This window comes from Crocodylus siamensis, chromosome 2, assembly GCF_052110815.1.
Source record: "Crocodylus siamensis isolate JL-2025a chromosome 2, ASM5211081v1, whole genome shotgun sequence".
NCBI lineage: Eukaryota > Metazoa > Chordata > Crocodylia > Crocodylidae > Crocodylus > Crocodylus siamensis.
In genome coordinates, this window is record NC_143396.1 from 197,744,975 (window position 1) to 197,761,890 (window position 16,916).

General features: G+C 42.4%; 1 protein-coding gene across 1 annotated transcript in view; it reads left to right on the top strand.

Annotated features, from left to right (window-relative positions):
• CCDC73 (coiled-coil domain containing 73) overlaps nucleotides 1-16,916 on the top strand; it is a 134,087-nt gene that overhangs the window by 60,450 nt on the left and 56,721 nt on the right. Inside the window, exons 7-8 of the mRNA XM_090034625.1 lie at nucleotides 5,529-5,664; nucleotides 11,067-11,146. Coding sequence (XP_089890751.1) covers nucleotides 5,529-5,664; nucleotides 11,067-11,146 — 216 coding nt within the window. The remainder of the gene's footprint in view (nucleotides 1-5,528; nucleotides 5,665-11,066; nucleotides 11,147-16,916) is intronic.

The window sequence follows — 16,916 nt, forward strand, 5'->3', positions numbered from 1 at the left end:
AGGACAAGTTAAGTTTATGTCAGTGTAAGTTGAACTTCTAGCCTGTTATACTATAGGCTAGAAGTTCAACTTATGTTGACATAAACTTAGCTTGTCCCATTGTGCCTATTTCTAAATGCAAGAGATACTCATAAGAAAAAAGGTAAGTATAGACTGCTGAATGTTATACCACAAATAAATTTAGAGAAGTGGCCCAGTGGTCGGTCATGCTGCCACAATTTTAGGCAATAAGGAATAGAATCAAATGAATGAACCCTAAAAACTGAGAGAAAGTCCCTGGCATATTTACCTCATCTTGGTAACTACACCATTACTGAAGACAACACCATGGACTAGACTGGTTAAAAGTAGTGCTTGATAAACCATATCACCCAATATGGTATATTTGTCCCAGAAGCTTTACTTTGTTGTATACTACTTTTAAGCAAATTGAGTGTTCACACATCTGAGCTGACATATTACCTAGTCAAACCATTTCCCTGGATCAGTTATATTGGCAAGGAGCACCTCAGAGGTCAATTAGTTTAGGCTTAGCTGCTTTTGTTTCTTCTGGAGCAGAAGAAACATTTGCATCTCATCTCCTAACTCTTATACATGATTGAATTATACTTGGTAGAAAAAGGTAAATATTAAGTGCCTCATTAAGTTTGTTTTCTTATTTTTGTTGGTTAGATTCACAACCCTAGCCTTAGTTAAATTCAGTTGTTTAGAGGATTTTTCAATGCTAACTTAAGTAAAGGTTTAGGAAAGAGAGAATTATATGAAAATGCATAGGCTGAGTAGCTGAGAGTGTTTTTTGTAAGTGGTTGCTGTTTCGTCACCTGTTCTTCAATTATGTATTTCCGTTTGCTGTAGTGTATTTAATTTCATACCTTATAAAACATGAACAATTTGTATTGCATATGCTATTTTGATAGTCTTATACTAGACATTTCTTCTGATTACTGTTAGCTTTTATTATACTTCGATGCTTGGACATACATTGCATTTGTTAGCTTACAGGAAGGGCACCCCACAAAAGCCAAACGCATTGGGTGAAATCACTCCATGTATGTACCAAATTTAAAAATGGATGAATTTGGCCAAGCCTTTTTAAAATTTATTTTACTGTCTTCTTCTCTTGTGGGTTAAGAAATGCGATATATGTAAATTAATGAAGATACACAGGGATTCATTTGAAATTAATTTGAAATAAGATAGGAACAAAAGTGGGAAAAATCATAAAAAAGAATAAAGCCTAAAAAGCAAAACAGACAAATAAAGTGTTTAGGGTATCTCAAGAAAGGAATAAGAGTGATATTATAATTGTATTAAAGTAAATCAAGCATACCCATCACCTTTTCTACTGTTAGTTTCACATCTTCTTATCACAAAACAAGAAAATGGCTATAGATTCAGTACTGAATATTATTAATGAAGTAGAAAAGTGTCCATATAAGGATCACCTTACTATCAGCTTAGTATTCCATAGCTTAGAGAGAAACAATACACTTAAAACTGATAAAAGAAAATATATACTACATAATGAATAATTACTAATTGCCACAAGATATTGCTCTTCAGTAGAATTAAAGCAAAGTGTTAACTCAGGTTTGTAGAATTAAAAAAAAAGACATTTATATGGATAATATGAAAATTCACAATTAGATAATTTAAGATAAACATTCATATGGGATATAATACATCATGTTTTAGTAAAGGAATCACTAAGTGGAAGCTGTTAGGAAGAAATTTGTTTAGCGTGTGGCTGTTCCCTAACTATCTGTTATAAGGTTTCCTGCATTTTTCTGTGAAGCACCTGGTACTGACTTGCATTTGTTTCAATATCTTGATCTGTGGGCCTCACTTTTTTTTTTGAGTAGTGATTCACATTTTAGCTCAGGCGTGGGCAATTATTTCAGCTAGAGGGCTGCTTAATGCATTTTGGTGAGCTGTTGAGGGCCACAAGAGTAGCCCTGCTCCTTAAAAGGTGCTCCATCTTGGGGCCAGAAATCCTGCCCCTAACCCCTGACCTTTGCCACCAGAAGTCCCTCCCCTTGCCCCACAGAAAAAATCCTTTTGGGAGGAGGGATTGCCATCTTGGAACCAGAAAAAAAACAAATCATATACTAAAAGTCAAACACATGCTGTAACTTATTTTAATTTTATTACAAAAATATTTTTGTCATGATTTGTGTTTGTGTAGTATATATAGAGATGATTGCATTAATAACTCAAAAAGACTTACTCTGGTAAATCGTGTGTGGGGTTTGTGTATATGTGTGGGGGTTGTGGGAGCAGGGTGTGGATGTGTGGGGTTTGTGGGGTGTGAGAGAGGGTGGAGGGTGTTGGAACCCCCCCCATTCTCCCCACCATGGTGCACAGCCCCTGCTGGCACCAGCAGCAGCAACAGACAGCCAGTGCTTGGGCACTCTTGCCCAGCTCAAGTGCTGTTGCCAGAGGCACGTGGCTTTGGCCAGCGCTGCACATGGGGGCAAGAAGTGAAGCCAGGCTGGCCTGCCTCTATCATGTGGGGCTCTGCATAGTGCACATGCAGCTCCCATACTCGCACAACACCAGGGGAATCCCCTCGTGATGGAGCCGGCTGCCTTCATCGCTTCCTGCCACACAGGTACTGGGACTCTACAGGGAAGCAGAGCCTGGGGCTCCCCTCCACTTCTGGTGGAGTCCTAGGACCTGCACAGCAGGGAGTGGTGAAGGCAGCAAGCTTCATCATGTGGGGCTTCTCCCAGTGGTGCACAAGTGCAAGAGATGCACATGTGCTGCACAGAACCCTGTGTGGTAGAGGTGGGCCATCTTGGCTGCACTTCTTTCCACCACATGCAGCACTGGTCAGAGCTGCACACTGCCACGAGCACCCTGAGGGCCTTCTGCTGACTGGGCCAGGCCCTTCCACGCATAATTGTGGAAACAAGGTACAATACAGTAAGTTTGGGATGGGGTGTATATGTGGGTGCCTTGCTCCCACCCTCGTGGGCAGAAGGGCTGGGCGGGGTACCATTTGTCGATGATCACCTGTGGGCCAGATGAAATTGCCTGGCAAGACAGATCCAGTCCATGGGCCATATTTTTCCCGCCCTTGTTTCAGCTGCTTCCTTTAGAAGACACAATTTACTAAAGTCCCTGATTACTGTTTAGAAGTAATTGATGTTTATTTGTGTGGGAGGGGGTTTGGTCCTAGCTTAGTTTCCCCCTGGACTCGCCTGCCATGGCTTAGATTGAAAGGAAAAAGAGAGAGATTTAGTGGTATTTTAGGAGCGAGGAATCACCATACGCTACCCAGGTGGTAAAATCTCACAGTGCAGCCTTTATTTCGCAACAGGAGGTTACAGGGTTGCAATAGCCTCGCTAATTACTTCATTAGCAAGAGAAGCCTGTATGGCCGATAAGCGAACTCAGCACCGGATGCCTCATAGATACTTTGAACTAAACATAGTCCTTGCTGCTAATTGCCTCATTAGCCAAGCATGTTCTCAGTGTCTTTTGTGAGCCTTGTTTCGGGAGCTGCCCCCACTGCTCCGTCGTAGTTTGTATAGGCATTTTAGCTCATCACTGCTGTCCCAGTGGGGCCGGTGGCTTGGTCCAGCTCCTACCGCCCGTGCACAGCCCTGGGAGCACTCTCTCTCAGAGCTCCCCTTGGTGCCACTTCCCAAAGCCCCGGTTCTTCCCTGCACTCACCGAAGCAGCTGCAGCTCTTGGGGAAGTATCTTGCCTTGCGGTTGACTGGCCATGCCATCTTGAGTCCCATGGTCCTGGCACCCTTCTGGATCACAGGTCAGGCTTCTCTTTCTCCCTCTTCTGGGGTCCAGTAGTCCCTTGTCTGTCTTCCACTGCCTGAAGGTGAAGTGTGTTTGCCCAGCTGCTGGGTTTATACTGGCTGTGGTGGGCTAATCACCCTGACCTTCCCCTAGTGTGTAACTCCCTTCACTTGGTGGGGTCATCCATGCCCGTAATTATCTCAGTAACAGGGCTCCCAGCTGAGCTCTTGTTACACTTTGTTTTCAGGAAATAATATATTCAAATTTAGTTTACTCAGATGACTCAAAGGTATTATTTTCCTTTGGCAGACAAGGTTCTTTGGATAAACCTGATATCTTTTATTGGATCAACTAAATAGTTGGAAACTTTTTTCCTAGCAAGGTTTTGGGTTTAGGCTCAGGAAGCATCTGCACTTGGTGTGTGCTCTTCCTGGATGGAATGAACAGTAAAGAAGCCAGAGGCTGGTATGCATGCAAGAAATTTTCCTTTAAGTTTCTTTGTACTATGCCAGGATTTTAAGAGTCCTCTTTGTTGTGTTAATTACTATTTATGTTACTGTCCTACCAAAGAGTCCAAGTTCTGAACCAGGATACCACTATGCTTTGCACTATAGAGACAAAACAGACTGACAGTCCCTGCCCCAAAATGCATACAATGTAAGCATAAACAGTAGACAATAGATAAATACAGACATATTGAGGAATACAAGAAAACAATGAGTCAGTATTCCCCACTACATTTGGAGCAGACAAACTGTTGTTTAGAATCACAGAAAAGGAGAGTTTTAAAGAGAAGGAAGGAGTTTTAAAGAAATGGGAGCTCCTCCCAATCATGAAGGACAGCAGGGGAGAAAGCATGGGCAACTGGTGCCACCTTAGTCAGGGGGCGCATGTGCTCCCCCCCACAGCGACCAGTCAGTGACTGGGGAGAGCGGGGTCCCTCTGTGGCCAATTGCGAGATGGCTCATCACTGCAGCCAATTGCTGCAGCTGCTTCTAGGAGTGGCTGTGGCTGCTTCTGGGAGCACAATAGCACCCCACTCCCTGGTCGGCGCTTGCAAGGCAGGCACTGGCACTCCTGCCTGCTCTCCGCCCATTGCCTAAGCTGTGAGCACAGCTGGTCAGGGGTGCACTGGCACTCTCAGGACTCATAGTAGAGATTTTATTAGATCAACAAGATTTTTGCAAAAAAACCCCAAAAAACTTTGGCATTGGATTAACAGTTGCAAAAGTTCTCTTGGGTAGAAGTGAAAGTTCATATTTCATAGGATTTCACAGAGGAGTCAATAGATGGAAAACTCCTCTGGGTAGTCAGTTCATAGCCGGTATGGAGTCTCTCACCTCCTGTGAGGATGTATGATGATGCAAATTACCTTGAAACAAAGGCAGGAACAGAATCTCAGGTCTCAAGTGGTCACAGTTGCTTCCTGCCTGGGAAAATATGAAGATTTCATTTTTTAAAAATTGGCTAAAATTCGATATCTTACATGTCAGATTTAAATGTAATGATTTAAAATTTCAATTTCAGATTTAAATTTAACACAAAAATTTAACAAGCAGGCAGTGAAGGATAGCAAGACAAACTGATTGGAGATGAGAATTGACCTTCTGACTAGGAATTAGAAATGATAGGGTGGGGATAAGCTGTGAAGGGCTTTGAAATTTTGATGCTTTGATTTATCTATTTATGATAATACTTGAAAATTTAGGGAACACATCTATAGCTGCTAGAATTAGTGTTAAACTAATGTTTTATTCCTGTTTCCAACAGGATCAAAAGCTACAGTTACACTTAATGGCAAAAGAAGAGCATCATAGGAAACTGAATGAAGTTGAGAAATGCTATGCTACTATTACATGTCAATTTGGAATGATAAAAGAGGCTCATGAGAAATTAGAACAGAATGGTAAATATGCCTTGAATATAGCCTGTCAGTAGTAAGTTCAATAATATTTTTACAATCCTGAGAGTTGAAGGCATTCAGCATCTTGGAGTATTATGCACTTACAGCAGGAGCTGGCAACCTGTGGACTGGCAGCTGGATCCAAATCTCCCATGAAGGTTTGACTATCCCACAGCAAATTCTCTATAGCCAGTGGAACAGCTGGGGACTTGTAAGGAATTATGTCCCAGTAGCCCAAGTCCCTTACCAGTCTCATTTACCCCTCTTGGGAGATGCCACTGTTGCAAGGTGGGAAGGTATCAGCATGACCAGCAACCAGGGGATTAATGCAGCCCAACTCCTACAGCCACATCTTTCTTACCTTGAATTTACCATTACTGCTGGTGATAGGAATTGGCAGCAACAGCAGCAGGGATGACTGACAGCAGCTACAGTAGAAGGACACTAAAAGGTCCCTACACATGACAGCTGCTGTATTAACCTTTGGGCTCCTGGCATTGCCAAGATCTCCCTCCACAGCAGAGGTGTCTTTCATGGGGAGGATAGGCGGGAGCACGAGACTGACAAAGAAATCACAGTTGTGCCTTTGTTGGCCATGTACTGGGGTTGGGAACAGGCAGGAGGATTGTCCAGCAAGAGTGGGGGATTAGCAGGCCACAATGGTGGCTGGGTTGCAAGTGGTGGCCCACTATTGTTAAAAGATGGCCAACCCCTGACTTAGAGTACTTGACAGAGTACTTTTTCACTGTTGTTAGAGAAAAGAGTATAAGCTGCCATCTGCTTGCCATCAACCAAGAGCCACAGTTCTGATACAGGTTGTTTTAAATGACATATCTTCTCCATTATATAGAAATAGAAAGAAGATAATATGGCAGGTAAAAAAACAACTCATTAGGTACTGAATAAATAGCCAGTCAATCTCTGTAAATTGTGCTGGAAGTGCCCCTGCAGTAACTCCTTTAATATTTTTCATTTTGCCACTTGCATCCCCCTGCCCCTGACTGGTGGAGGGACCCCGCTGGCTGGGCTGTTTGCCACTGATCACTGGGGAAGTGAAAACTGTGGCATATTTAAAACTGCATTTTTCGCTTCCCTAGGGATCAGTGGCAAACGGCCCAGCCAGCTGGACCCCTCTGCCAATCAGGCACAGGGGGTGCCAGATTTTTTATGTATAGATAGACTGATTATTTGATATTTTTATAGAAACATTATTTTGAAAAGAAGGGGGAAAACAAGATTCCAGAGTAAAAAATTATGGTCTACCAGTGAAGATTAGGAAGTTTTTAAAAATCTTAAGCTAACTAGAATTTTAGATTAGGTAGTGTACCTTATTTACTCAAATCTAAGATGACCCTGAATTTAAGATGACCCCCAATAATTAGATTCCATATCTAGAAAACATATACTTTTTTATAATTTCCAGATATAGAATCTAATTATTGGAGGGTTGTCTTAAATTCATCCCCTCTCGCACGCCATTGCTATATCAGGGAAAGTCGTGGCTAGCCCAGGTCTGGGCAAAATGCAGCCCATGGGCCAGATGCGGCCCACCAGGCCATTCTATCTGGCCCGCGGGGCCCCTAAAAAATTTAGAAAATGAATATTTATCTTCCCCTGGCTGCCTGTCACGCAGCCCTTCATGGCTTGCCAAAACTAAGTAAGCAGCCCTCCACTCAAAATAATCGCCCGCCCCTGGGCTAGTCACCTGATAACTGGATCAGGTGGCTGGGAGGGTGGGGGAGTCAGGCAGCCCTCTTGCCCTCTGCCCCACTTCTTCCCCCTCAAGCCTTTGTGCTCCTCACCCCAGCTCACCATAATCTCTGCTCCTTCCCCTCTACCCACTCCTCAAAATCTCTGCCCTTTCCCCCTTGCTCCGCACAGTCTCTTCCTATTCCTTCCCCCATTTACCATCAGATGCTGCTCAGGCTCTATTCCCTCTACAGAACACAGCATGTAGAAGTATAGCTCTGGCTGGACCATGCAGCAGCAACAGCACTGCTGATTGGCCGGGTAGGGGAAAGAGGTCCCCTTTGCTCTGTGTCCAGCCTGAGATGAGCTATGCCTGATAGTAAGGTGGATGGAAGGGGGGGCAGAAGCCATAGAGGGCAAGTGGCGCGGGGACAGGAGGCTATTGTGGGTCTGACTCTGGCCCCAGCCTGGGCTCAGGGCCAGAGTTAGAGCTGCAGCAGCTGCCTACTCCCCCTGCCCCGCACTTTGTATATTAATCTGAGAGTCTTTTCCATCTATGCTGGTTGGGATAAAAATCCTCATCGTAGATTTGAGTAAATATGGTAAGTTCTATGCTCTGTTAACATTCTGGGCATTTTACAGGTTGGAGTTATTCCTCTAAGTTAAGTTTAGACAAAGAACTGTGCCTAATGTTTAAAACAAATGAAGGGAAAACATTGCTATTTTTTTTATATGAGTTTTTGTTTGTTTGCTTTGTTTTTCCTGTTTTATCATGGAAAGCCCTATTCTTTGCTTGTCCGATGTAGAAAGCACTTTTTGTGGTTTCATGGAAAACTAATATCTTTCAGTATTTATGAAATATGTAATACATATAAACATATTTTATCAGTAAATGTATTTATCAGTATTTCCAAGTTGAACACCTGGAAAAAATTACTATAACAGTTACTAACTGCTTCTGTTCAACAAGAAAATGATCTATTCACCGTATGAACTGCAGGGTATCTTTCACTGTAGAGAAAATTCAGTTTTATTGCAGTCTATAACAGCTATAATAAGCATGTAGATGTAGATTCTTAACAAGCATCTAATCCATAGAAAAGTAATGTAGAAAGGATAGGAGGTCATTTATTTCACAAACAGCCTTCAATATCTAACTCTGTGCTTCTCAGCTTTTTTTAAAGACTTGAGTTGTCCTTCCAAAACTTTCGTTAACTGGGTGGCACCCATTTAAAATATTTATTTATTATAATGGTTACCTGATTGAAGACAAGCTAGGAAGGTGGAGGAGCAGCTGGCAGGGAAGAATCCATGTTGTAGCTGGGGTGGGAAAAGGGCATACAGCTGGAAGAAAAAAGCCTGCACTTATCTTCTCAATTTTATTTCCCCCCTCTGGGGGCACCATCAAAGACTGTCACAGCCCCCTAAGGCACTGCATCACCTTTGTTGAGCATTACTAACCTAACTACTGTTTTCAGTACAATTCGTATATTGGGTATGAAAGCAATTACTAGATTTAAAAATAGATGATTTATATTATTTGGGAGAGATTTTTTCTACCTGCTAATGAGTCCTGGACTTGTAGCCCTGACAGCTTTTAAAATCATAGGATAAAATTCTAGCCCTACTGAATTCAAATGGGATTTTTATCAGAAACATTAGCATGGCAAAATTTCACCCATGATATTTTTAGTTTTAGAAAGCTTTATTTTGGATATTTAAGAAGTATTTTAAATTCATTCACAATCTAAAAACCTTTCTCTTGCATAATTCTAAAACTATTAGAGGCCTAAGGTGCTGCCCATAAGCCTGTTTGTCACATTTTAAGCCCTATTTTATTTGAAATTCAGATACTATATCTAATGCCAGGGTAGAACTTCCCCGGACCTTTTTGGAAAGGAAAAAGGAAGTCTGTGCAGTACTAGGGACTGTAAAAGGACTGAATAAAAGGGAGACAGGAAATAGGTACAGGTTAGGAAAAGGTACAAGGGATAAAGGCAAATGGACTAACATTTGGGAGTTGATGGGGAGGAAGAAATCCTGTTTTTTAGATGTAAAATTTTAAAACACCTTGACAGCCAGGTCTGGAGCTACTTGGGAATCAAGGTGCTGCCCAGGGTCAGGAAGAACAAGCAGATTTCAGGGACAGTCCATATCAGGAAGCTGGGGGGATCAAGCAAAGAATGGAATCAGGAAGCAATCCAGGAGACCAAACAGAGAGGGATTCAGAGCACAGACTGGAGGGAACAGTAAGACTGAACCCTCTGGCATAGACTGAACCAATAAGCAAGTGAACTGATGTTCACTTTTCAAATGAAAGGCAGCCAGATCCTTGCAGTGGTCCATATGAATAGCCAGGGGACACTAGAGTACACCTCCCAGCCTGCTGGCCACTGCAGAGAGCTGGAGCCCTCTGACTCTCCAAGCCGTATTCCCTCCTCAGCTTCCCTGCTGGATGAGCAAGAGGTGTGGGGGAAAAACCCACCCCTCCCACCTGGCATCGGATCCCTAGCTGGGATCAGCCTGGGAGGTGGGTGGGAAACTGAAACTGGGGCCATTACTCTGCTTCCACTCTCTATCTCCCCTCTCCCCCTCTGGGAGCAGGGCTGGAATCTCTTAGCCACACCCCCTTTTCAGCATTCCAGCTGGCTGAGGTAGAGAGGGAGGGAAGTCTGTACCTGGGCTTGGCTCTGCCTGGGGCTGGCTGAGGGGAGGTGGGAAGGGAAGCCCACAACAGGGACTTGACTCTGCTGCCGGAGCTGGAAGCCAGGAGCCATGCCCGCTCCTCAGCCTCCAGACTGGATTGGAGGAGGAGCCCATAGTGGGGCTTGGCTTCACCCCCCCTCAAAACTGAGAGTGGGGTTGGAGTCCCCTAATTATGCCCACTTCTCAGCCTCTGAGCAGGCTGAGGGGAGAGGGGTGGAAGTTGTGGCTTGGCTCCACTCCCCCAGAATCAGAAGCAATGTCCTTTCCTCAGACTTCGGGCTGGCCAATGGCAAGGGGTGGAGAGAGGGAGAAGCCTGCACCAGAGCTTGGCTTTGACCCCTACAGCCTTGAGCCATGGCCCTTCTCAGCCTCCAGACCACCTGAAGGGAGGGAGATAGGGAAGCCTGCAGCCAGGCCTTGGCTCTGCCCCCCAGAGCTGGGAGCCATGCCCCTCTCTCAGGCAGCCTAGGGGCTGAGAACGGGGCATGGCAAGGGGACTTTAGCCCTACTCCTGGCTCAGGGAGGGGGTGGGAGGCAGAGCCAAGCCCCAGTGTAGGCTTCTTCCTCTTCCTAGCCAGCCAGAAAGCTAAGAATGGGGCGCAGTTCCCAGCTCCTGATTCATGGGGGCAGGGTCAAGATATGTTAAAAATGTTAATGTTGAAAATTAATGGAGTCAAATCCAGCTAATACCTCACATGTAAGAAATACTCTGGAATGCTTTTCTTTAAAAACGACTCCCTTTTTGAAAACATGAAATTTAAGCTATAGCGTGCCTAGCACTTTTTGAGCCTAATTCTGCTGGAGTTCTTTGTGTACAACCACAGTAGTTTTGTAGTGTCATATAATAAATTGTTAAAATACATTTAACTTAAATAAGGGTTAAAATACATATTCAATCTTGGCTTCTTTTTTACAAAGAGATTTTAATTTATAAAACCATATGTTGCTTTCTTTAAAATATAAAGGTATATTTTGAAAAATGTATTTTTTAAATTTTTTTTTAATTCAAGTGGTAGAAGCAATACAACTTAACAAGAAATTGACATCAGTGAATAAAAGACAAGAGTCTGAAATAAATAATCTAAAAGAAGTAAGTATAATATGAATTTCGCAATGTTTAATTGGGCTTGGTTGGGATATCTACAAGCTATATTATAGATTAATAGATTCATAGGTGTTAGGGTCAGAAGGGACCTCAATAGATCATTGAGTCTGACCCCCTGCATAGGCAGGAAAGAGTGCTGGGTTGAGATGACCCCAGCCAGATGCCTATCTAACCTCCTCTTGAACACCCCCAGGGTAGGGGAGAACACCACCTCTCTTGGGAGCCCATTCCAGATTTTGGCCACTCTAACTGTGAAGAAGTTCTTTCTAATTTTCAGTCTAAATCTACTGTCTGCTAGCTTATGGCCATTATTTCTTTTAACCCCCAGGGGCGCCTTGGTGAGTAGAGCCTCACCAATTCCCTTCTGCCCCACCATGATGAATTTATAGGCAGCCACAATAATTAATATTATTAATGAGAATAATATGCCACTACGCTGAACTTTTCTTCATAAGGTGGTGTTTACTGAATAAGTATAATTATGCAGAGTAGGAAAAAGAGCACTTGTACTAATATATTTGGTAGAAGTAAAAAAGCTGGGACAGGAGCAAAAAAGGATTTCAGGTTGCCTACAATTGATGGAGAGTTTTTGGGAGTATAACTGAAGATAGTGAGGAGGAGAAATATAGTTATTGAGGGTAGCTGGCGATTGAGCTCTGCCCTGTCCCTCATACATGCAGATAGTATAGTAATAGTCATACATCCTCTTTCGATTTTTGCCCTTTCCTAATTAGGTAAATAAGGCAACCTTGGAGGAGTCTGGGAAGTTATCTCTGTCCTCTGAGAAACAAAATAAAGGGTGATAGGAGAAAGGTAAAGGTAACTGCAGGATTTATAGTGGCCATGTATATTCATTATCTCTGCATATTCCAATTTGTCCTTGTCTCTTTCCCACCTCCATTTATTTGAGTCCAGAGCTTTTTTTCCCCTTGAACTTGAAGCATTGAATTGCTGTTGCTCTGATATTACCAGGCAGGTGTTGAGCCCCACCCTTCCTCCCCTGTTTCCCAGATGGCTGCTATGTGAAATTACATATGCAGGAGTTGTGAGACTGTTACTTGAAAATGTAAAGATTGGTCAGTGGAGGACAAAGGATTAATTACAATTTCAGTCCTTTTAATTGATCAGGAATTGGACATTTATTCACCCTTGCTTTTCTGAAAAGTGAGGTTGATGAGTACAACAATGCTTTAAAATTCTTTTTAGTATTGTTTTCGTTGTTTAATAGAACACACAACTTCTCATTGTTACAATTCATTGGGGTATGATGCCTTTAAAGACTTGGTTTAGAAATCAGCTGTATCTTGAGATCCAGACAGTTTAATTGATTAAGTCCTTTTTCATCTATTTGATTCTTGTAATCTCTAGTTCTTTGCCCACTGTAGACATATATTTTATGGGTATAGTTTTAATAAAAACAAAGATAAATCACTAATTAAATGTGAGGGCTTATTTGGTCACATATTGGAATGTAATAAGACACACCTTGAGCATGCAAAACAATCAAGTTCCAAAATGACCGTTTGATCCAAGAGATTGTATAGCTCCTGCCATCATTAAAAACAGACTGAGAAACTTATTAACAATAAAGCAGAACACTGTGGAATTATTGACATGGGTGTGTAAATCATGAGAAGGTTTTATAGCTTTTAGAAAAGGTTTCTGCTGCACAAATATATTACTCAAATAATAATAGCTTTATACTAACAAATAAATACTCTAGGAAAACAAACTGAAGTGGAAATTTAAAAAAAAAAAAAATGGTCTGTCCCAATAATGCTTTGTAGGTAAATAATTTTCCTCTGAAGAACAATTTTGATGCAGGTCAAGCATAGAAGCCTTAATTTTGTAAAAGTATGTTGTAATCTGCACAAGATAGCATATGTTCTCATGCTATATCACGAACTGTGTGCATGCTAAGAAAAGTGGCATTTCATAATTGAAAATGAAAGATATACACTAGAATTATGATCTGATCCTAAACTCTCCATATACTTAAGATTCATAAGAAATCGCAAATTCTATAAACATTTTTGCATAATGGTAAATTAGATTTGTTTCTGATTAAACGAAAATCAAGAATAATTTTAGTTACATTTCTTAAGAAATAAGGTAGATAAAATTGTATTGTGTATATCAGAAGTATTCAAAAATAAGTAATGAGTGTAAATTAGTAGACTGTTTCATCTCCAATAATAAAATTATTTAATAAATCAGTACATTTTTTTCAAGGAGTTTTTCCTGAAGTTTAAGAGGTCACAAATGAAAAGAGAATATTTTTATAGATGCAGAAAAAAGGGCCAATTCAGACTGTTTGGTTTTTTCTTCCTTTGACTGCTAGGAAATACTTTAATAAAGTATCCTGATATTTTATGAATGTCTATAGTTTCATAATTTCATAGTTTCTAGGGTCGGAAGGTGAGCAGATCATCTAGTCCAACCCCCTGCCATGGCAGGAAAGAATACTGGGGTCAAATGACCCCAGCAAGATGTTCATCTAACCTCCTCTTAAAAACCCACAGGGTAGGAGCCTGCACCACTTGTCTTGGAAGCTGGTTCCAGACCCTAGCCGCCCTGACTGTGAAGTAGCGCCTCCTGATATCTAACCTAAACCTACCGTCTGCCAGCTTGTGACCGTTATTCCTGGTCACTCCTGGCGGTGCTTGGGGGAACAGTGACTCCCCCAATGCCTGCTGATCCCCCCTGACTAGTTTATAACAGGCCACAAGATCCTCCCTCAGCCTTCTCTTTTGGAGGCTGAACAGGTTCAGGTCCCGTAGCCTTTCCTCATAGGGCCTCCCCTGTTGTCCCCTGATCATACGAGTGGCCCTCCTCTGGACCCTCTCCATGCTGTCGACATCCCTCTTGAAGTGTGGCACCCAGAACTGGACGCAATACTCCAGCTGCGGTCTGACCAGTGCTGCATAGAGGGGGAGGATCACCTCTTTGGACCTGCTCGAGATGCATCTGTGGATGCATGACAAGGTACGGTTGGCCTTCCTAACTGCCTCTCCACACTGCCAGCCCATGTTCATCTTGGAGTCAGTGATGACCCCCAGATCCCTTTCCGCCTCCGTGCTGACAAGTAGGGAGGTTCCCTAACCTGTAGGTATGATGCCGGTTGTTCCTCCCGAGGTGCATCACCTTGCACTTGTCTGTATTGAAACCCATCCTATTCTTGTCCGCCCACCCTTGTAACCTGTCTAGGTCTGATTGTAGCCTGTTGCAACCTTCCAAAGTCTAATTAGACTTTGCTCTTTAAGTTTTTCACTGTTCCACTTTGAACACTGGTGGATTAGCTACTGCCACCAAAAAGTAAGTGTGTTTGTTCAGTTTTTTAAACATAGTTTTACAAAGGAAAAGCAGCATACAATTGAATTAAATGAAAAAGAAATTATGTGAAGACAGGAATAATCAGAATCTAATATGTTTAGTCATATAACCACAAAGCTGTGAACAGCAGAAGTTTTTACTTTCAAAAGAACCGCTAAAATTGCATCCTTAGTTCTTTTATTTCCTTGAAAAATGATCGAAACTGAAAACTCAATAAGCTTTTCTATTTTATATGTTTTATTCAAATCTTAAGATACAGACACTGTTTCCTTGATAATGATGTTTCATGACAATTTACTAGCCACTGTAAGAAACCCAACAACATTTGATGGCTATTTTTATCAGATATTTTGAATTTCAAATAAAAACTAGTGAAACTTTTCAACAAAAAAATCCAGTTATTTCTGCAATTTAGCAGTTTCCTTGCTCACTTCTGGTGAGCAAACAGGTTATACTATGGGTTACTTTACATCACTCCTCTACACTTATGATGGGGCTTGTCAACCCAGGGCATTTTCTGTTTTCTGCTGCCTACAGACTGCATCGTCTTGGAAACTGTATTTCCTTGGCTGAGATGGTTAAGTCAGGGACAATCCTGCCTTGAGGGGGCTAAACTAGATGATCTCGTGGGGTCCCTTCCAGCCCTACTTCCTGGATTGCCTAAGAAGAAAATAATCCTATGAGTTTACAAGCTGAAAAGAAGAAGCATAATGACAATGACTAAATAAGAAGTGTCCTGAGTCCAACACATTTTCCCTGTGGTCATTTTGGGCATCTACATGTGCGCTTTAATGCGCATAATGTAGATTTGAATGTGCAGTAAAGCGTGACTTTTACATGTACTCTGGGAGTGGAGTGGGCACTTTTACATGTACTCTGGGAGTGGAGTGGGCAGCACTTTCATCAGAGCGACTCTGAGAGCTGCTCTAATTAAAGTCCCTCAGTGTTTTGTGTATCAGCATCCCTGTGCTTCAAAATGGTGGTGGGGACACTTGAACTGAAGCTAATTTGACGAGCTTTAATTCAAGCCTGCCACTGCCATTTTGAAGCTTGGGAATGCTGATATATGAGCCATAGGAGGCTGCTGGAGTGTGGCAATTATCATTACTGTTATTAGAGTATGTTGGAGCAGCTTCTGAACTCATGTGCAGACACCCTGATTGCGCTTTTTAGTTAATGTGCATTAAGACAAGCTAATATGCATTTTCCTAGTACATCACTAGATTTCATGTGTATTAACTAAAGCATGTCAATGGATGTGTAGACACTCCCTTCATGCTTACTTAGTCAGTGCCAAGTGGTTACAAAATGGTAATACTACTCTTCCCCCTTTTGGAGAATGCCCTTGTTGTGCATTCTAGGTGGCATCTGCAAGATACAAAGCCAACATGACAGAAGATATTTTTTAGAAGTTTAGGAGAGTCTGAGAGAGAATATTCTGCACCCTTGCTCTATTTGACTCTGTTACTGCAAATCACAAAGGTGTGCTTCCATCCCAGGTACAATTTGAGGTAATTCACATGGCTGCCTTAACCTGCTTTCAGGGTTGAGATGGCTTCTAATAGTCACATTAACTTCTGTAGGTGCCAGCTGCCCCACAATGTCCCTGTGTCAGCCTCTGTACTGAAGTAGAAATGAATTTCCTGCTTTATCTACTAGACTTAATGTCCTGTCAGCTAATCTCACAGCCATTAGCATGTTTTGCCTTTATCTTACTTACCAAGATACTGTCATTCAGTTACTGTTGGCAGGAATCTAAAGTTAGAGAGTACAATTTAACTTAACAAAGTAAACTTATCTTGAAGATTCAGGGAATGAGGCATGCAGATCTAGGGATTAGATATGAAGCTAAGGTTTAGCTGCAATAGATCCTGGATTTGGTTCTGGCAAGCATATCTGCCACATGGAGAATTAGTACCATTGGGTGTGTCTACACAAGATGTTTACTCTGCAGTGGATTAATTAGCTGCACAGTAAATGTCTTGGCATCTATGCGTGTGCCCCTGTTAAACTGGAGAGAACCAATTTACTCCTTCTGTGGAGTACTCTGCAGCAGCACATGTGTAGATGCTGTGTCAGCTAGCTGGGGCATGAGGGTGCTTCAGTGTGGGTGTTACCTGTTGGCTAGCCCCATGTTGAAGCACCCTCATGCCCCAGCCAGCCCCTCTGCACTATGCTGAGCTGAGGGAGCAGCCCTGGCTGGCAGGCTGGCCCCCTGAGCCCCCTGCCAGCTGGGCTGCTTTGACTTGGCTCAATGTGCTGCATTCCCAGGTGCACATTTAAATGTCGATAAACTTCTAGGCGCATGTTAAAATGGCATGCCTGGGAGCAATAAACTCCGGAGCAATACACTCCAGGGTTTATAGCTTCACATTAATTGCATGTATAGACACTTTCCTAAATGCAGTGGAGGTTATTTGTT